We start from the raw sequence: 21909 nt of genomic DNA, 5'->3' as shown, positions 1-21909 counted from the left end.
AGTGGGGGTACTTGGGTGATAGCTTATGTGTTTTTTGTAGAAATTGCCTTGAAAGAAGAGATCATATCTTCTTTGAATGTTCTTTCACTAGAAGAATTTGGGATGACATGATGTTGTGTCTAGTTTCAAATGCTCAATTTGTGTGGGAGGACTTGATTGCTTGGGGGGTTAGAGAGTTAAAAGGGAAGGGGCTGAGAGTAATAGCTTGCAAACTTGCTTGGTGGGCAACGGTCTACCATATTTGGCTGCAAAGAAATGCCATAGTTCATGAAGAAAGAATTTGGACAAAAGAACAGCTAAAGAGAAGCATCATTAAGGATGTCAAAGCTAGGTTGGGGTTTAAAACCAAGTTCAAGAAGTCAGTTTTGAATGCTACCATTTGTTGTAATTGGGGGATTGATCCAAGTGGTATTTTAATTTGATCCTTAAAATCTTGTGCTGTTGTGTTTTTGCCAAAGTGCTAGTCTGTGTGCTACTGTGCTTAAGCTACTGGTTGTGATGCCTTATTGATGTTTTTGTTTAGATTGTTAGGGCAGTAGTTAGTGTGTTTTGCTTTGCCATCTGTTTTGGCTTGCTTTGGTTTTATGGTTAGTTTGTTTTGGTTGCCGTAGTAGTAGGGAGGTTTCCCTTTGCTAGTTTATTTTGGGTCTTCCTTTGTAATTTGTGTTTGTTTCTATAAATAAAAGTTGAATTACCCAAAAAAAAAAAAAGCTTTCTAGCCACCATTTATCCCAACCTTTATTGTTTGGCAATGTTAGCTTTGAAACTAGCATTGGGTTGGAGGTGTCATTGAGTTCTAGCTTTTGGTTTAAAATCCTCATTCCACAGGATCCATGGATCCTTCCACAAATTCACTTTCTTCCCATCTGCAATTACAAATCATTCTCCTCTTCAAATGGTTTCCCTGGCACCTAAAATTCCCTTCCAAATTGACAACACTGCTGCTTTAGTGTTTGCCACAAAGAAGCTTTTGACAATGGCATTGATCATTTTGCGTGGTAGTTTGGACAGAAATGCTCTATGTATCTCAGCAAACTTATTGAGTCCTAAATGCCCACATTGTACCAGGTGTCATACAGATTCCCACAAGTTCAAAGCAAATTAGAATCTTTCTGACTTAACAGAATTCCATCAAAAAGTCCTGGTAACCTTGTCAAGCATATTATAAAGCAAGATTGGTAGTTGGAAGGTTGAAATTGTGTATGAAGGGATTGTTTGAACAATTGATCATATCAGAGTAACCTTGTCAAGCTCATTATAGAGCAACTGCGTTAGACAAATATTTGCTCCTCCAACCATTGAGCTTGCTTTCCATTCTTTCATTTATAAACACAAAATCCTCAATTTTCTTTCTGGACAACATTAGAAAGGAAGAGGATTGTCCAAGTGTTTGAGATTGGGCTTTAAGCACCTTAAATCTTTGCTTAAAAGTGCACAACTCTTACGTTTAACCTATTTGACAGCATAGCCTTAAACAGATGCATTTCGTATACACTTGAAAACTGTATGGAGGAATAAAATGCCATCAATCAAGTCCAGCATGTAGCTTACTTCAAACATGAAAGTTACAACCTATACTATCACTCTTTTTTATTATCTGATATTTAGTAGTGTACACCATTTGTTCATACAATATGACTACAACACACAGAAACCACTAGCTAGATCAACAAAATCTTGTCAATATCGTTCAGCACGGTCCAAGTAAGTCCAAATAAGCTTTAGTCACTTAACTTACCCAAAACTAGAACTTGACCTCACCGTGTACTCTGCTACAAGTTGAGCAAAAGACGATGACTTGTTTTCTAGCAATCTATTTGGGGAATCATATTCCTCTATAAGCCCTACAGCAGGATTCAGAGAAATTTGCTAAGCCATAGGATTACAATGAAATCATATAAACCATGAAACAACATTAGAAGTAAGAGAAAGTCATATGGTCAAACTAACCATTATTTAGTAGCAGAACCATGTCACTATGAAGAACGGAAGTTATTCGATGTGCAATGGTAATGACTGTACAGTTGGAAAAATGTTGACTAAGGGTTTGCTGAATCAGATTATCTGTAGCAGTATCAACAGATGCAGTAGCTTCATCAAGCACCAATACCTTACTTTTCTTGAGTAGCACACGGCCAAGGCAGACCAGCTGCCTCTGACCCACACTCCAATTCTCTCCGTTCTCACTAACTGCAGCATCCCTAAGAATATAAGTAATATGTTTCCATTACATAGTTTAATAATATTCCACATAAGAAGCTGAAATGACAAACCTGTGGAATCTAGTTTTCCTTCTTTCTCCCTAACTTTATCCCCAAGTTGACACTTATCCAAAGCCTAAAAAAATTCAATGGGAAAAATTTAAGGCAATGAATAAATCAGAAAAAATAAATAAATAAAAGCAAATGCCACCCATTGACCGCAAATCATAAAGGCATTGCATGGCCACTTTACAAACAAATTTAGCAAAGAGAAAATTCTTTTAATAACCCAAGAAGAAATCAACCCACCTCCCAAATTTGTCCATCTGTATGCTCATCGAGTGGATCCAGGTTGCTTCTTATAGTCCCTTCAAACATTGTTGGTTCTTGAGGGATAATGCTTAGTCTAGATCGCAAATCATGCAGTCCAATCAAGGAGATGTTGATTCCATCTATAATTATCTGACCAGCAGCAGGTTCAACAATCCGGAAAAGTGCTTGTATGAGAGTTGATTTACCACTGCCCGTTCTCCCTACAATGCCAGTTTTCATTCCTCCAGGAAAAGTACATGTGAGACCTCGCAAAACAAGTGGCATATGTGGGGCATACCTTACCTACATTACACCCCTTATCATTAATTAATGTAGAACACATAAAAATCATAGTCATGAACGACCTTATTAACAAGATTATGGTTGGTTGGTAATAAATAGTAATGGACCAAAACTACCTGCAGATCACAAATATCCACTTCTCCATTTGGTGGCCAAGAATGATCTGGCCGGTTTTCTTCTATCTCAAGAGGAGGTTCACTTGGGATACAAGTGTATTGAAGTATTCTCTCTACTGATATAATTATGTTCTCCATTTGGCAAAGAACCCATATTACCCAGGCTATGTTTAAATTAAGTCCATATGTCACAGCCAAGCCCGCAATGCCTTTAGGAAAAAGGAAACCAGAATTTTTTTTTTTTAAAAAAAAAAGGACAATTAGAAAGGTATTACTCGAATTCCTTTACCAAATTAAACAAACAGCAAGGAGCATTGTTAGTAAACCAGATGGGAATTAATTACCTGGATCAATGACTCCCTCAGGAATAAATATAAAGAAAACCAAGGAGAAGAAAAATGTGATGGAAGACATCATATCCAAGCGGAAGCACAACCATTCCCTTGCACCAGCGGCGTTGAACTTTGGCCGAGAATATGCATCTGTGAGTTTCAAATTTATGTCCCTAAATCGTGACTCTTCATCAAAGCTCCTAATTGTTGTTGAGCCTGAAATTGTTTCAGCGAAATGTTGTATCACAGGAGCTTTGCACACGCCAACTAATCTTGTTAGTTCTCGTGCTGAAGGCATGTAATATTGCTGCATAATAATATATTTGTTACAACACTTATCTCCACATAAGAATGACAATACATTGGAATATCTTATGAAAATACACTCCATACATCTTGCAACTTGACAATAATCTATCTTAAGAAAAAGCATTTTAAAAAATCTCTTAGTAAAGGTTTTAAATTTAATCTAGGGGAGCAGGTAGCATACGCACAGCCCAAAATGTAAAGAAGGCAGTATGATAAGTATAGAGTTATATATTCAGGAAGAATGTAAGACAACATTGTGACAAAGTCAGAGGGTATACCTGATACCAGATACAGGTTGCAATCACTGGGATAAAAACAATAAGAACCTGCCATGCAACCTGAGACATTACCGCAATAATTCCAAGAAGCTGGATCATCGCGAAGGCAAATGCCCCAACTTGATATGGAATATTGAAATCCACTGCACTTTGGTCTGTAGAAGCCTGCCAGGAAACATACAGCCAATTCAATAAAAATATTTACACCAATCATGTTTCTCTGTGTGTGTGTGTGTGAGAGAGAGAGAGAGAGAGAGGAGAATTGTTTAAACCGAAGGAAAAAGCTATATAAAATTGTAAACTATGACTCTTGAAGCTTTCAATATGGAAATACCCATAAACATTTCCCACTTACTCTGTTTAGGATTCTTCCACTTGGAGTGGCATCAAAGAAGGACATGGGGGCACGGAAAATGCATAAGTGCATCTTATTGAAGAGTATAGTGGCTGTCTTGAACCCAGCAGTAAAAAGTACCAGGGATCTCACAAGGATGCAAAATGAACTTCCAATGGCCAAAGCGACATAAACACTTATAAGAGTAGAGCTAGAAACTGCAGGTTTCACATCCTGTGAGATTGGAGTTGCCCAAGCCATCCAATAATTGCTTCCAATTTGAAGGATCTGATAGAGAACCTGTGCCAGCAATACACAGGGCACAAGAGCTCCTTTGTATGCCATAGAAATATATTTCCAATAGACTAAAAACCCAACTTCACCTTTCTCTCTCTCTTCCTCTTGGATAATCTGTCCCTTTGATCCAACAACATCATCTGTTTTACCATTTTGAACATCTTCATTTTCTTTTTTTTCAACGACCCCATCAGTGATATCCTTGCTCATATTTGTACTTTCAGAAACTGACCCTGCCTCTGCAGAATCAAGTTCAGACAAAGCTTTCTTATGTGCTCCCACAAGTTCCATAAAATCAGTTCCGGAATTAAGAATTTCATTGTACTTTCCAGCTTGAGTAATTTTTCCTTCTTTCATGACCTAACAACAAATGTAATAGTTGATTTCACAGATAGAAAAGTGGGGAACAATCCATTCATAAGTTGAGATCATAAATAAAAAGGTGGAAATAAACTTAATGTGAATGGCTCACCAAGATAAGGTCAGCAGCAGGTAAGAACTCTACTTGATGAGTAACATAAATCACTACTTTTGAACTCAAGAGGCCCAGCAAACATTCCTGCCATATATGAATCAAGTAAATCCATTTCAAAAAGATCTATGTATTAACTACAGAAAACAAAAACTGAACAAATTGCAATAATATTCAAGTACCCCTACTGACAACAAGAAACCATCTTCAAATTTGTAGAACACCAATTTATAATATAATAAATTAAGGGGGAAAAAACACATTTTAATCAGAATAAAATGACATTAGAGTAGGAAAGGAAATTACCCGGAAGAGGTGGGATCCTGTATGAGCATCAACAGCACTAAAAGGATCATCAAACAAATAGATATCAGCATTTTGGTATAGAGCACGTGCAATTTGAATCCTTTGCTTCTGTCCACCACTCAAATTGATTCCTCTCTCACCTATTAGTGTCTGGTCCCCAAACGAGAGAATTTCTAGATCCTTCTTCAAGGAACATGCTTCAAGGACCCTTTCATACCTCATTCTTTCCATCTCCTTACCAAACAATATGTTCTCTTCTATCTTGCCACTTTGTATCCATGGTGACTGAGCAACATAGGCCTTTGTCCCACACAACTTAACAGTGCCAGCTATCCTGGGTATTTCTCCAAGGATACAAGAAAGCAAACTTGACTTGCCTGAACCAACAGTTCCACAAACAGCAACTCTCATGCCATGTTGCACTTTCAAATTTATATCTTTCAATGTAGGATTAGAGGAAGATAAATCCCAAGAGAAATTTCCGTCAATAATCTCTATTGCTGTATTAGAACTACCTCTTGGAAGCTTCTTTATTATGTCAAACTGCAAGTCCTCAAGACGAAGAAATGAAACAATTCGATCAAGTGACACTTTAGTTTGAGCAATCATTGAAACTGTGTCAGGAAGATTATATATAGGCTCCTGAAGAATCCTAAACGTTGCAAGTGCAGATAAGATCTTCCCCGACTCAAGTGGGATTCCCATTAGCATGCAAGCACCAAAAGTGGCCACAGACACAAATGTGGGAGCAGCCCAAAAGACAAATGTAGTCATAGCATTAGCGTAAACATACCTTTTCAACCACCCTGCCTCGGTCTCCCTAAGATTGGCAATTTTAGATAGAAACTTCATCTCCCATCCTTGAAGCTTTAGAATTCTCATGTTCCTTAAAATCTCAGACGTTGCCTTCATTCTTTTGTCTTTTGACTCCATTATCTTGTCCTGAAACTTCTCTTGGAATTTCTCCAATGGATAATTTGCCAACATAACAAGTACAGTTGCAACAAAAGCTGCAATTGAAGCAAGCCCAAGATTTTTATATAAAATTAACAATGCAACAGCAACTTGAACAAGGACCATCCACGGATCGTGCATAAACCAGCCAAAGTCACCTATCCTCTCAGCGTCAACTGTCATGAGATTGATGATTTCCCCACTAGTGTGGCCCTGCTTTGACTGGCATGAAAGAGTCATACCTTTATCATAGATCATTGTAGCCAAGACTGATCTGACCCTAATTCCAACCAGCTGCAATCTAAAGAACCAGTGCCTCTTTGCGATGCATTCCACAAGTTTTGAAGCAAAAAACACGGAAACCAGCACATATCCCTCATTCTTGTACTGTCGGCGCCCATTAAGGTATTGAACAAAATTGTCAATAAGATATGGTCCAACATAGGAAGCCAATGTGTAGATCATCACATACAGGGCTGTCAAAAGAATCTCTTTCCATGCAAAGAAGAGTAATGCCTTCACTAGCTTCGATGTGGTCACATTATTAACCGTACCACACTCTGCCTCAAGCTTATTTCTAAAAACGGGGAAGGCCCCAACTACACTATCACCGGGAGCAAGTTGAGGAACATCCTCGAGGTCTAAGGTCTTCTTGTTGCCTAGAGCAATTAGAGGGCCCAGCCAAGAGAGTGTAAGGTTGCTAAAAAATCCAGCACTTGAAAACGGGGTTACAGTATCAACCCCCTTAGACTTGCTTGACTCTGCTTCATTACTACCACTAGAATTGCCATTCAAAAGAGGTTCTTCAAGAAGGGCATCTTCATCCTCATTCTTTCCAAAATACCCCACATAACAGAGGAAGAAACCCGAGACAACCGAGACAACATCGGAAACAGAATACTGAACTGGTAAATTAACATGTTTCCTATAAAGAACAACATCTATGGCAAGGCAATAACAAGAACTACAGAGGTAGAAACCCCACCAAACTCTCAATAAAAACGGATACTTTGATTTAGCTGAATTGAACAATTGAGTACGCAAGTACACACATACTGAACCCCAAGCAAGTGTTCTGAGTGCTAAATCCAGAAGGGTCATTAGCCCTTCATCAGACCAACCATTTCTATACCAATAAAAGTAATTCAATAAACTTAACACTAGACTAAACACAGAAACACCAAAACAACAAATCACAGTCTGTTTGCAGTACAAGCCCCCTTTGTTCTTAAACTTCTCTTTTGGACCTTCACTATGCCCCACCTTAAATTTCTTGCACAACCATGAGATAAACAACACAGATAACAAAACCAAGTGCAAAGAACCGGAAAGCCCGCGTAGGAAAATGGGTTTTGTGAGAAAATCAGTACCTGAGTATGTGAGTGAGGAGTAGTGGTGTGAGAACAAGATTGACATACCGTGCTTTGAGGATTGAACAAGTTCCATTTTTAGTGGAGCTTTTGTGGATGTTGTGGATGAAATGATAGGCTGAGATAGAGAGGGAATCAAAGCTGGCTTTCCTTGGGCATATATGGTTCGAAGATTCATGGGTTTTGTAATAACGTTGTTTGTCATGGAAATGATAGGCGAAAAAATATTGTAAAAATATGTATTATAGTATTTAAATAATAAAAGTTGTCGTTTAAATAAGAGTACACCAGCTCTCAATATTTAATAAATATATTTATTTATTGTGGTACAAAATTGTGCCAAAGGCCAGTTTACTCATTATGGATTCATGCAATGTATAACAACAGAATGACCTGCAAACTGCAGGTTGATTTTTCAAAACTATATTTTCAGTCACTTTCTTAATTTACATATTATTTTTTTTATTACTTTCAATAATGTGATTTTTAGCCTTTATCTTTCTTACATACTGGTATATTAATCGTTCTTCTCTGAACTATCTTAAGCGGTACTCCTTTTTTTTTCTTTTGTCTTGGGCATTATTGTTTCACATCCAACATAATTCAAACTCTCTCACATAATATCCACAAAAATATAGATATCTAATATAATATTGTAAACACTGTGTCAAACATTAATTTAGTCTTTCTTTTAAAGGTCAAAAGGGAAATAAAAATAGCTGAAAAAATTTTCAGTGATTTAAAAAAGAAAAAGAAAAACGCATACCGACAGAAAAATCAACATGAAGTTCATGAACAGAAGCAAACATTTTCCTCTTTCAATCGTTGTGCTGAAGTGAGTGGCGCTGTCTTTCTCACCACTTAAAAATTAAAACTATGGCTACAGAACACCAACTTTGACTTGTCTCCATTTTTTTAGTAAAAATTACATATGATTTCTAGCCATAATATAAGATCATAAATTAAAATAAATCTATCTAATTAATTCAAACAGTATACTCTAAACAATTTGTGTATTAATCATCAATATAGATTTATGCAGTTATAGAAATTTTCAGTCATAATATTTATTTACTTTATATATGCATGGTTTATATATGTGGGGGAATCATCAAGTAGTACATAAATAAGTTCAAGTTTATTCAAAAACAAGTTCCAAACTAAAATATTTAATCTAACTCGAAGTTGAGAGGGGTGATCCTGCCAAGGTTGATAGTTTCAAGGCAAAGTGCATCTCATTCTCCAAGGTTTAACTTCGATTTTTTCACTAAAATAAAATAAAATAATCTTAATGATTTAATAGTCAAAATGACTCGACTCAATTATTAAAAAGAAAATTGATAAATTCAATTACTTTTTTTCTTTTTTTTTTCGCCATTTGGAAAACTTGTCGTTTCATGCATGGTTGGAGAATTTATCTATTTATAATTTCTGGCCATATAGTAAAATATATTTTATGTACTTCTCAGTCTCCCACTAATTCCCTGAAAATCTTGTGGCATTGTGAAAGTCACCAGTCCCTATTAGATCACCTTTCAATCATTGAATTTAATCAGTTTAATCTTCATATGCCACTTGCATTACAAGCATCTCTTTTCTTCAGCTTTCCTCGCACATGTTTGACTAAGTTTATATTTGTGGTAGTACTTGATTCAATTGTCATTTCTTTTGTCCATTTCATTTCCGTGTCTATGAAAAGTTGAAAATCAAAATGGTTTCTTTGTATTTTTAACAAAAATATTTAAGGTTAAAATCCAGAATCATAGTGTTGGGGAGATAAACACCTTGGGAAGCTTCCTTGAATAATTAATATAACATATAGAACACACTTTAACCCAAAAGCCTAAGCCCAATGGGTATGTGCTCAATTATGTTATATTAACCACTCATTCTTCTCATATTTATTCAATGTGGGACTTCACTCACACGTGTAACCCAACAAATCTCCCCTCACGTGTGAGTCTGCCTCTTTATGGGCTTCAAGACCTCTTTGTGGGCCATGAACAAGTCCTACTCACTCCCCCTTGCCTAATGGCTTTTCACTTCATCAGCGCGTCATCCATGGGTCTCTTGTACGCCATCCATGGGAACCACGTGTCAACCCCGCACGCACATCCATGGGAACCCCGTACGTCCATGTCCATGGGAACCTCGCACCACACCATTAGTTAACACCATTAGCAATATTCCTTTGTTGGGCTTTTTTTTTTTTTTTTTTTTTTCTTCTCCAGGATCTTTATGTGTGGGCCATTTAGGCTTTCTCTGTCCCCGCTGGGTAGGGACCATGAACACCTCACCACCTTTGCCGCACATTACCATGGGCTCTGATACCACTTGTTGGGGAGATAAACACCTTGGGGAGCTTCCTTGAATAATTAATATAACATATTGAGACACACTTTAACCCAAAAGGCCTAAGCCCAATGGGTATGTGCTCAATTATGTTATATTAACCGCTCATTCTTCTCATATTTATTCAATGTGGGACTTCACTCACACATGTAACCCAACGCATAGTCCCAATAAAAGAAAAACCACATACGTCATTCCATCTATTCTTATTATCAGTGCTTCTTATCTAGAAAATTTCTTTCGGATTATTGTGTCATTTAATCTATTTTGTTATTAGTTTGCTTACCTACCTGATGAATTTAAATCTCTCTGTACATAACACATATTCGTTTCATTTCATTGAATACAACATTTTCTGTATCTGGAAAATATTTGGTTTTGTTCACTTATGTTATATGCATAATGTGAGCTCTATATGTCATACAATATGCTCTTTAACTCAAAATAAGTATATTAATATTTGTTATGATATGTTTTACTAGTTGAAATTCAGCTAATAAAGTAGTTTCAAGAAATTTAAAATACTATTTCAACTAAAACTTTATTACTAAAATATTCTTGAAATTTTAAAAACGTTTCATGATTTATTTTGTTTGTTACCGATAATTATTTTTGGTTTTTCTATAAGATTGATAGATCTGATATGATGTGCATACTTTCACTAACTTTTGTTCTTCTTTCACTAATTATTTTTGGCTTTCACTAAATTTTTTTCTTCTTTTTTTTTTTTTTTTTCCGAATCATTTTTTATTATCCTGTAGTTCAATTTTGATGATGATAGATTGGTAGTAATCTTTTTACCATTTGAAAGTATAGCCCTAAACATATGCATTCTTGCACACTTAAAGATTTCATCAAATCAATCAAAAAAGAAAAAGAAAAAAGATTTCATCATATTTATAAAACTGTAGTCCAAAATGAGAGTCTAGACAGAATGAAAATATAAAGCCGGCTTTCATTGTAAAAACTGGTGATTACGTTGTTGGACAGTGAATCAAATGCATGCGTGAGTGTGTTTTGATGAAGAAGCTTAGGAAATGGCAAAAATGAGGAGGAAAAAAATAACGGTTTGTTTTTTGAAGGAAAATTTTTATTGATGAAGGAAAAATCAACCTGGAGTTCCGGAAAAGACTCAAACCTTTTCATTTGTATCTGTAAATTTGAATTTATTCAACTATGTATTGACTTTATTCCGTGCCAAATTTTCTTGTAATTCAGCATTTAGAAACTCTGTATTTAGGTGGGAATAATATAAGGGTTGTGTGTGAGAGAGTGTGAAGATTTAATCAAGAGTGTGCAACAAGAAGGTGACTCGCGATTGACTCGCGAGTGGTGACTCACCAAAATGAAGCACACGTGTAAAGCATGCAGGAAGATGAAGAGTAAGGCCAGCTAGATCACTACAGGACAAAAAGTACAGTCTAGCCTAGTCTAGTAATTGGCAATTGGAACTCGTAACTCATCCCAGTCGCGAGTGACTCGCCGTGCACCCTATTTTGCTGAAAAGTGACTTTTCACATTCCATCTCAGACCCTACTATAAATACCCTTATATCTATGAAATGTAGAGAGCTTTGAGAGAGAAACCCTAGAGAAAAACAAGATTGATTCATCCACAATCTTATACACTCTTGATTCTCCAAATTCCTCTACTCTCACCCTCTCCAGTGTCATACCCATGAGAGGATCATAAACCAAATCCTTACCTCACCAAATTCAAAGTTGTGAGAAGGTTCTTGGTGTTTGGGAAGCAGTTTAAGACAGAACCAATTTATATTGGTTGATGCAATGGGCTAATTGCGGGATCCATAAAGCTAAAGAAGACACGGTTCGGCGTAACCTTCTTAGAGCAAGAGACTTTGAGAGTTTAGGTGCATTGGGTAGATTAGGCTTGGAGAGTCTATTGCTATTCATATATTCCAACTGATTTTCTAGTAGATCATTTACCGCTTGGGCGGTGGCGAATAGGTTTTTCACCAAGTTTTTCGGTTTTCTCTTCGATAACACGTGCCGATGTTATCTTGTGTTTGCATCTCTCTTTCCCTTTCTCTTAGCTTTTAATTTCTATTGGTTGTGATTAATTAATGGCTTAGAGTAGTTTGCTAATCTGGGTATTGCCTATATTTCATATTTTGCACATATATTTTTTGAATATAAGTTTGTATTGGAAAATTTGTATTTGGGGATCTAAACATTCACAAGTATTTTATACACCTGGTGAGTTTTTAGTATCACTGTGCTGGACATAACTAGGGACTATAGACTATTGGACGCCGTCCTTTTCAGTGTAAAACTATGCCCATGAACGCCCTCCACGTGACTTTTTCTTTGGCCAATTCTAAAATTGATAAATAGCATTGATAGTTACACATACAGTTCGGTCAAAATCGTGTTATTTAAAACACCATTTCAGTTAACTCATAAAATTTTGTTTTCAAAAACACAATTTCATCATTTCATAGTTATTATCAACTAGTCGCAAATTCACGCGATACATGGGAATAAATAAATTATTTTATATTGTAATATAATGTATAATTTATTTCCTAAATTTTTTTTGAAGATAATTTGTTCTTCTTAAAAATTAAACAATTTCAATTCGGTCCAATTTTGTCCACTTGATCAGTTTTAGTCCCTCTTCAGTCCATTTTAGACTAATTAGGCTTTAAATTGATTCATTTTGTTTCTTAATTTTTTGGTTGAAAATTATGAAATTTTATTTTATTTGGGCTAAACTTTGTATTGTAATATAATGTATAATTTATTTCCTAAATTTTTTTTGAAGATAATTTGTTCTTCTTAAAAATTAAACAATTTCAATTCAGTCCAATTTTGTCCACTTGATCAATTTTAGTCCCTCTTCAGTCCATTTTAGACTAATTAGGCTTTAAATTGATTCATTTTGTTTCTTAATTTTTTGGTTGAAAATTATGAAATTTTATTTTATTTGGGCTAAACTTTTTATTTTTGAGTTAAAAAAATACAAAGAAAATACACAAATAGACATTAGAAATTAGAATTATGAGCCCTAAAAATGCAATAAAAAATATAAATATTCAAAAGTCTTATCGGTCAACATTGGTTCTATTCAGTCCATTATGTCATCTTCGGTCCAATTTAGTCCTATTCGGTCCTATTTAGTCCATTCTGTCCACTAAAGTTATATTTGGTCTAATTCGGTCAATTCCATCCTTTTTAGTCCACTACAATCCAATTCGGTCCATTTAGTCCACATTGGCTCTATTCTGTCCACATTAGTCCTATTCTGTTGACTTCGGTCTTATTTGGTCTATTCTATCTACTTTGGTTCTATTTGGTCCTCTTTGGTCGACATTGATCCTATTCAGTCCATTCTGTCCACTTTGATCTACTTCAGTTCTATTCGGGTCATCCAGTACATTTTGGTCCTATTCGGTCCATTTTGTCTACCTTGGTTATATTCGGTCCATTTTGTCCACTTTGTTTATATTCAGTCTATACTGGTCCTATTCAGTCCACTTCAGTCCATTCATTCTTATTTGGTCCAATTTGGATCACTTCAATTCATTTTGGTCCACTTTGATTTATTTTTGTGCACCTACATAATGGAAAAAGACATGTTTTTCCTGAAATCACCTAATCTAATTCCAAATTTATTATAAACAATTATAAATCTCAAACTTTTAATATTTAAAATCTTAAGCATATCATTTATTGCTTCTACACTTTTGTTGAGTCACATTTCAGTTCACTTCGGTACAGGCTAAATTTAAGTGAAATTCTTTCTAAACATAAAGGCTATGAATATACAAATGTAATCTTTAAGTCAGTTATTCATTTGTTTTAATGTTGTTACTTTATGGAAGAATAAAATGCCATCTATCAAGTCGAGCATTTACGCTTCATTTCAAGCACAAAAGTTACAACTTAGTTACTCTCCTGAGTCTCATCAATATCTATTATGATCTCAAATTTACTAAGTATACACCATTTGTTCTTACAATATGCCTAAAAGACTAAAACACACTGCAACCACCAGTTAGATCAACAAAAATGCCATCAATATCATACAGCATAGTCCAAACAAGATCACAAATCCACCAAGTTTTCGCCGTTGTCAATAGACTTGCCAGAGTCAAATAAGCTTTGTTGCTCAACTTCCTGAAACTGGAGTTTCACATCATGGTGTACTCTGCTACAGGTTGAGCAAAAGATGAACAACAGAAGATATAATTATATAGTCAAACTAACCATTATTTAGTAGCATAAACATAGAACCACTGAATTTTCGTCATTGTCAACCAACTTGCTAGAGTCAAACAGAGCACAAATATTCATAGCCACTTTACTTTCCAAAACTCAAATTTTCCCTCACGGTGTACTCTGCTACAAGTTGAGCAAAAGATGATGATTTGTTTTCAAGCAATCTTGTTGGAGAATCATGTTCCTCAACTAGCCCTACACGAAGATTGAGAAGAGCTTCTAGGCCATATAATGTAAGACAAAATATAGTCTATTTTTATCATTTGTTAATTTTTTGATGTTTTTATATAATCTTCAAACTTCTACGCGTTGGCCTTTTATTTCCTTCATTTTAGATAATTTTAATGTTTTTCTAGTCAAATTAGAGTCCTATCATGAAGTGCATCATTTAGAATTTGTTTAGAAATGTTTTTACTAGGAAAATGAGTTTTAGGAAGCATTTAAATAAGCCTGTAATCTGTAAAAGTTCAATTTGTTTATTATCTCTCTTTTGGTGGATTCCAGAGTCTTTATTTTGAATTCAAGGAATCCTTTAGTATCCAGCCCTTTCACGCTTTCCTTTATATCAGACCATAGGATTACAATGAAATCATTCTAACCATGAAAGAACTAAATGAACAAAAGCTATAGGAGTAAAACAAAATAATATGGTCATACTAACCATTATTTAGTAGAAGAACCATGTCACTATCAAGAACGAAGGTTATTCGATGTGCAACGGTGATGACTGTACAGTTGGAAAAATGGTGCCTGAGGGTCTGCTTAATCAGATTATCTTTAGCTGTATCAATTGAGGCAATAGCTTCATCGAGCACCAATACCCTACTTTTCTTAAGCAGCACACGGCCAAGGCAGACCAGCTGCCTCTGACCAACACTCCAAATTTCTCCATTCTCACTAACTGCATTGAGTCATAGACCATAAGAATATAAGCAATATATTTCCATAATATAGCTAGCTCTAAAATATTTGACATAAGAAGGTGAAAAGAAAAACCTGTAGAATCCAGTTTTCCTTCTCTCTTTCTGACTTCATCTCCAAGTTGACACTTATCTAGAGCCCAAAACAATTTAAGTGGAGAAATTATAACAAAAATATATATAAATAGCATTAGCAGGCCCCATATATTGACTGCAAATCCTAAAAGCAGTTTCTGCGTAATTTATGAGGACAATGTAATAAAGAGAAAATTCTTTCACTTGCCAAAAAAGAAACCAACCTACCTCCCAAATTTGTTCATCTGTATACTCTTCTAGTGGATCCAGATTGCTTCTCACAGACCCTTCAAACATGGTTGGATCCTGAGGGATAATGCTTAGTCTAGATCGCAAATCATGTAGTCCAAGAAAGGAAATATTGATGCCATCTATCATTATCTGACCAGCGGCAGGTTCAACAATCCGAAAAAGTGTTTGTATGAGTGTTGATTTACCACTACCCGTTCTCCCTACAATGCCAGTTTTCTGTCCTCCAGGGAAGATACATGTGAGGCCGCGTAATACAAGTGGCATGTGTGGGGCATACCGTACCTACATTGCACCATAAGCATTAATTTATATACATATAACAAACATCATAGTCATAAACAACCCTATACATAATATATCTATACACACACACACATACATATAATTTTATTTGGTGACAAAAGCTAAGAACTGACTCGGAGATCACAAATATCAATTTCTCCATGTGATGGCCAGAAATGATCTAGAAGACTTTCTTCTATCACAAGTGGCGGCTCACTTGTGATACTAGTGTATTGAAAAATTCTCTCTACTGATATAATTTTGTTCTCCACTTGGCAAAGATCCCACATTACCAACATTTGCAACATGTTTAAATTAAGTCCATACGTCACAGATAAGCCTGCAATGCCTTCAGGAGATAGGAAAGCAAAGAAACAAAAAAGAAAGACAATTAGAAAAGCATGGTTTGAGTTCTTTTACTGATTCAATCAAGAGCAAGGACTGTTAGTAGGACACTAGATGGTAAATACTAACCTGGATCAATGTCTCCCTCGGGAATAGAGACTAAGAAAACCAAGTAGAAAATAAATGTGATAGAAGATAACATATCCAAGCCGAAGCACAAGCCCTCCATTACACCAGCAATATTGAACCTTGGCCTAGAATTTGCATCTGCTAGTTTCATATTTTTGTCCCTAAATCTTGATTCTTTATCAAAGCTCCTGATGGTTGTTGCAGCTGAAATTGTTTCAGAAAAATGTTGTATCACTGGAGCTTTGCACACTCCAACTAACCTTGATAACTATCGTGCAGATGGTAAGTAATATCGCTGCATGATTAAAATTTTGTGAGAACAATTCTCTCCACAAAAAAATGACAATAATACACTGTAATATTACAATGGGAGTTGGGTTTTGATGAAGATTATAATTAGTAGATCTTTCATAGTTCAAACCCAAAAATATCTGAAAATTGAACTGTAAAAAAGGGGCACAAAAATATACACAAACACATTGTTCAACAAGTATTCAATTATCTAGAAACTCGTTGAATTTTCTTGTCAAAATGACAGCAACTGTCAGCATACAGTTAAAACATTTAATCTAAGAGATCTTGTAGCATGTACAAAGCACAAATTGTAAAACAAATGTTGCATGATAACAAATGGTAATGTTGTTTATGCAGTCTGAGATGCCATGTGATCAAGCCATTTTTCAGTAATTCTTAAGTCAATATTCTGACAAAGTCAGATGGTATACCTGATACCAGATACTGGTTGCAATCACTGGAATAAAAACAATGAAAACCTGCCATGCAACCTGAGACATTACTGCAATAATTCCAAGGAGCTGGATCATCGAGAAGGCAAATGACACAACTTGATATGGAATTCTCAAATCCACTGCACTTTGGTCTGTAGAAGCCTGCAAGGAAACATAAGTTAATTTAATAATTATATTTAAACCTATTATATTTACCTGAAAGATTGTTTATGTTTCTGTGTGCGAATGTGTGAGTATGTGTGTGAGAGAGAGATAAGAAGAAGAAGAAGAAGAAGAAATAATTACTTAAAATGAAGGACAACGAAATTTATTTAAAAAGTTGCAAGCTAAGCCAGAAGCACCCAAAAAAGAACCATCAAACACAATTTTCCACTTACTCTACTTAAGATTCGTCCACTTGGAGTGGCATCAAAAAATGACATGGGTGCACGGAAAATGCAGTTGTGCATCTTACTGAAGAGTTGACTGGCAGTCTTGTACCCCAGCTGTTCCAAGAAGCATGGATCTCACAAGGATGCAAAAAGAACTTCCAATGGCCAATAAAACATAGACAATCATTAGGGTAGAGCCACCAACTGCAGGTTATGACAGGAGTTGCCCAGGCCATCCAATAATTGCTTCCAATTTGAAGGACCTGAAAGAGAACTTGTGCCAGCAATATAAATGGCACAAGAGCTCCTCCATATGCCATAGTGATATATTTCCAATGGACTGATAGCCCAACTTTACCTTTCTCTCTCTTCTTCTTGGATAAGCTGTCCATTTGACCCAATTAAATCATCTGCTTTCCCATTTTGAACATCTTTATCTTCCTGGTTCTGCACAACCCCATTAGTACTAGCCAAATTTCCAGCTTCCTTGCTTATACTTCCAGAAACTGGCCCTGCCACGGTGGAATCAAGTGCTGAAAAAGCTTTCTCATGTGTTCCCACAAGTTCAGTAAAATCAGTTCCTGAATTGAGAATATCATTGTACTTTCCAGCTTGAGTAATCCTACCATCTTTCATGACCTAAAAACAAGTTATAACTTATAAGTTAAGTTACAAATAGAGAAGAGGGTAATCGAGTTCAGAAATGAAAGGCTAGAAAGAAGCTAAATTTGAATAGCTCACCGAGATAAGATCAGCAGCAGGTAAGAACTCCACTTGATGATTAACATAAACAACTGTTTTTGACCTCATAAGACCAAGCAAACATTCCTGCCATATGGAAGTATATATAGTTTAAAAGAAGTTATGTAACAAATGTAGAAAACAAAACTAAAAAATTGCAATGCTACTTCATGAATTTTGGAGTACCTCAACAGACACAGAAAACCATCTTCAAACTTATAAATCAACAAATTTATGCACAACATAGTCAATAAGGTCTAACTCAAATGACACTTCCTTCTCGCATTGAAATGGGTGGAGGGTGAGGTCATGAGTTCAAAACCCACTCGATGCTTGTTTACTTATCAATATTGTAATACTAAAACAACGATATTTACATATTAATTGTAAATAAAACTCATTTAAACACTGAATACAATAGGTTAGGAAATTAAATTACCTTAAATAGGTGGGATCCTGTATGAGCATCAACAGCACTAAAAGGATCATCAAACAGATAGATATCAGCATCTTGGTACAAAGCACGTGCAATTTGGATCCTTTGCTTCTGCCCACCACTCAAATTGATTCCTCTCTCACCGATGACTGTTTGATCACCAAATGGGAGAATTCCAAGGTCCTTCTTCGAGGAACATGCTTCAACGACCTTCTCATACTTTTCTCTTTCCATCTCCCTACCAAACAATATGTTCTCTTCAATCGTGCCACTTTGTATCCAAGGTGACTGAGCAACATATGCCTTTGTCCCACACAACTTAACAGTCCCAAATATCTTGGGTACTTCTCCCAGGATACAGGAAAGCAAACTTGACTTTCCTGAGCCAAAAGTCCCACATACAGCAACCCTCATGCCTTGTTGCACTTTCAAACTTATATTTTTTAATGTTGGACTGGAGGATGATAAATCCCATGAGAATTTCCCGTTAATAATCTGTATTGTTGTATCAGAACTACCTCTTGGAAGCATCTCTATCACATCAGGCCGCAAGTCATAAAGGTGAAGGAAGGATGCAATTCAATTTATGGACACTTTAGTTTGAGCTACCATTGAGATTGTGTCGGGAAGATTATAGATGGGCTCCTGAAGAATACTAAACGTTGCAAGTGTAGATAAGATCTTCCCTGACTCTAGTGGGATCCCCATCAACATGCAAGAACCAAAAGTGACCACAGACACAAATGTGGGGGCACCCTAGAAAACAAAAGAGGTCATTGCCGAAGTGTAAACATATTTCTTCAATCAACCTGCCTCGGTCTTCCTCAGCTCCATGATTTTAGCCAGAAACTTCATCTCCCATCCCTGAAGCTTTAAAATTCTTGTGTTCCTTAAAATCTCCAATGTCACCTTCATCCTTTTGTCTTTTGATTCCATTATCTTGTCCTGAAACTTCTCTTGTAATTTTCCCAAAGGAACACTAGCCATCATAACAAGTACGGTTACAACCAAAGCTGCAATTGAAGCAATTCCAAGATTTCTATACAAAATTAACAATGCAATAACAACTTGAACAAGAACCATCCATGTTTCGTGCATATACCAACTGAAATCACCAACTCTGACAGCATCAACAGTCATGAAATTGATGATCTCCCCACAAGTGTGGCCCTGCTTTGACTGGCTTGAAAGGGTCAGAACTTTACTATAGATCATTACAATCAACACTGATCGGACCCAAATTCCAACCCGCTGAATCCTAAAGAACCAATGCCTCTGTGCGAGGCATTCCTCAAGTTTTGCTGCAAAAAACACTGAAACCAGAACATAGCCCTCATTTTTGAAGTTCCATCACCCATTGAGGTATTGAACAAAAGCATTAATAAAAAATATGGTCCAACATAGGAAGCCAATGTGTTCATGATCACAAGAAAGGCTGTCAAGAGAATCTCATTCCACACCGAGAAGATTAATGCCTTTGTCAGCTTCAGTGTTGTCACTCCATTAATTGTACCACCCTCTGCCTCAAGCTTATTTTTAAAAGTTGGTAAGGCCCCAAACACACTATCACTAGGACAAAGTTGAGGAACATCCTCAAGGTCTAATGTCTTCTTATTGCCAATTGCAATTAAAGGACCCATCCAAGAGAAAGTAAGAATGCTGAAAAATCCAGCATTCAAATAAGGGGTTACATTTTCACTCCCCTTCGACTTATTTGACTCTGCTTCATTACTAGATCTAGAATCCCCATTGAAAAGAGGTTCTTCAAGAAGGGTATTTTCACCCTCATTCTTCCCCAAAAATCCAACATAACAGAAAAACAAACCCGAAATGACAGAGACAACATCGGAAACTAGATTTTGAACTGGTAAACTAACATGTTTTCTACAAAGGACTACATCAATGAAAAGGCAATAACAAGAAATGCAGAGATAGAAACCCCACCAAACTCTCAATGAAAAAGGGTACTTTGATTCAGCTGAATTGAACAATTGAATACACAAGTAAACACAAAGTGAACCCCAAGCAAGTGTTCTAAGCGCTAAATCGAAAAGGGTCACTAACCCTTCATCAGACCAACCATTTCTATACCAATAAAAGTAACTCAATAAGCACAACACTAGACTAAACAAAGAAACACCCAAACAACAAATTTGAGCCTGTTTATAGAACAAACACCTGATGTTCTTAAACCTTCCATTTGGACCTTCACTATGACCCACCTTGAATTTGTTGCACACCCATGAGATAAACAACATAAATAACAAAACCAGGTGTGAAGAACCAGAAACCCCACGTAGGAAAACTGGTTTCATGAGAAAATCAGTACCTGACTGCATGAGTGAAGAGTAGTAGTGTGAGAACATGATTGACATACCGTGCTTTGAAGATTCAACAAGTTCCATAATTTGTGGAGCTTCTGTGGGGTATTTCTACAAGAGATGATGGGCGTGCAAGACTTGTGGATGTTGGATGCATTCTATAAATATGTTTTTAAGTTTAAAGATTTCATGGTATTTTTAAAACTATAATCCAAAACGAGAGATTGAGATAGAGAGAGAATCAAAACTGGCTTTCCTTGGATTATTGAGATGGATTCATGCACTGGATGCTGACATGAATGGCTGCAACCGCATGTTGATTTTTCTCTGTGATTGAAACATTTACACTCTTTAAGGAATTTTCAACTTTGTCTTTCTTTGTAAAGTCGAAATTAGGAATATAAAAATGGCAGAAAAAAATTCAGTGATTTTAAAATGAAAAAATAAAAACACACACTGATAGAAAAAATCATCCTGGAGTTCCGTAAAAGACCAAACTTTTTCTTCTTTGAATATCTGTGCTGGACATAAGTCACAGAGATGGGAAGTGTATTCAATTTTAAACTATCGACTGTGTGTATGACAAAATCATTTACTCTTAACATATAGATTAAGTGAAATTTAAGATTCTCAAACATTAATTATTAATCAATAAATTTAGAAATGACTCAGTACTTGTAAGTAAGATTTACAATTACATCTTTATATATAGTCCAAGCCTCTGCTCCATGGACTAAGTTTCAGCAGATGATACCGATTGAACACTGCATGAATTGGTAAAATTAGTACAGACTTTTACAATACAACAATTATTATTATTATTATTATGCCAAAACAAAAGAGAAAATACAAATCAAACCGACTCCTAACCTTATCATTTTCGAGCCTGCATGGTTGTTTTGAAGTTTGTCCATCTCATGGCAAGATAGTCTGCTAGGTTTAAGGGCAGTCATCGTTTGGTTGAGACCGATCAGTTTCACAGGTAAGAGAAGGGAAAGTAAGGGTTTGGAAATCTATAAAGAATATATTGATCAGTGGAATTTTTTTTTTTTTTTCTTTTATTTATCTGAAATAGAATTCTACTTTAAAACTCTGGCTATTGTTACTTCAC

At 35.9% G+C, this 21909-nt stretch overlaps 1 protein-coding gene and 1 pseudogene across 2 annotated transcripts; both read right to left on the bottom strand.

Moving 5' to 3' along the window:
* Positions 1 to 1507: 1507 nt before the first annotated feature.
* LOC115954708 (ABC transporter C family member 3-like) lies at positions 1508 to 7810 on the bottom strand. 2 transcript variants are annotated; one of them, XM_031072634.1, is made up of 10 exons: positions 5261 to 7810; positions 4955 to 5041; positions 4207 to 4842; positions 3852 to 4016; positions 3277 to 3571; positions 2933 to 3141; positions 2511 to 2816; positions 2274 to 2337; positions 1951 to 2190; positions 1508 to 1844 (listed from the first exon to the last, which is right to left on the bottom strand). In XM_031072634.1, the coding sequence occupies exons 1-10, from the start codon at positions 7787 to 7789 to the stop codon at positions 1735 to 1737; spliced, it is 4641 nt and encodes a 1546-aa protein (XP_030928494.1). In that variant the 5' UTR covers positions 7790 to 7810; the 3' UTR covers positions 1508 to 1734. The 2 variants fall into 2 exon arrangements, with proteins under 2 accessions (XP_030928494.1, XP_030928495.1); XM_031072635.1 differs by lacking the exon at positions 4955 to 5041.
* Positions 7811 to 14180: 6370 nt separating this feature from the next.
* Positions 14181 to 20920, bottom strand: LOC115954709 (annotated as a pseudogene).
* Positions 20921 to 21909: the final 989 nt, after the last annotated feature.

Source organism: Quercus lobata, chromosome 8 (genome assembly GCF_001633185.2).
Source record: "Quercus lobata isolate SW786 chromosome 8, ValleyOak3.0 Primary Assembly, whole genome shotgun sequence".
NCBI lineage: Eukaryota > Viridiplantae > Streptophyta > Magnoliopsida > Fagales > Fagaceae > Quercus > Quercus lobata.
The sequence above is the reverse complement of the archived record's forward strand: the minus strand, read 5'-3'. Positions and strand labels throughout refer to the sequence as shown.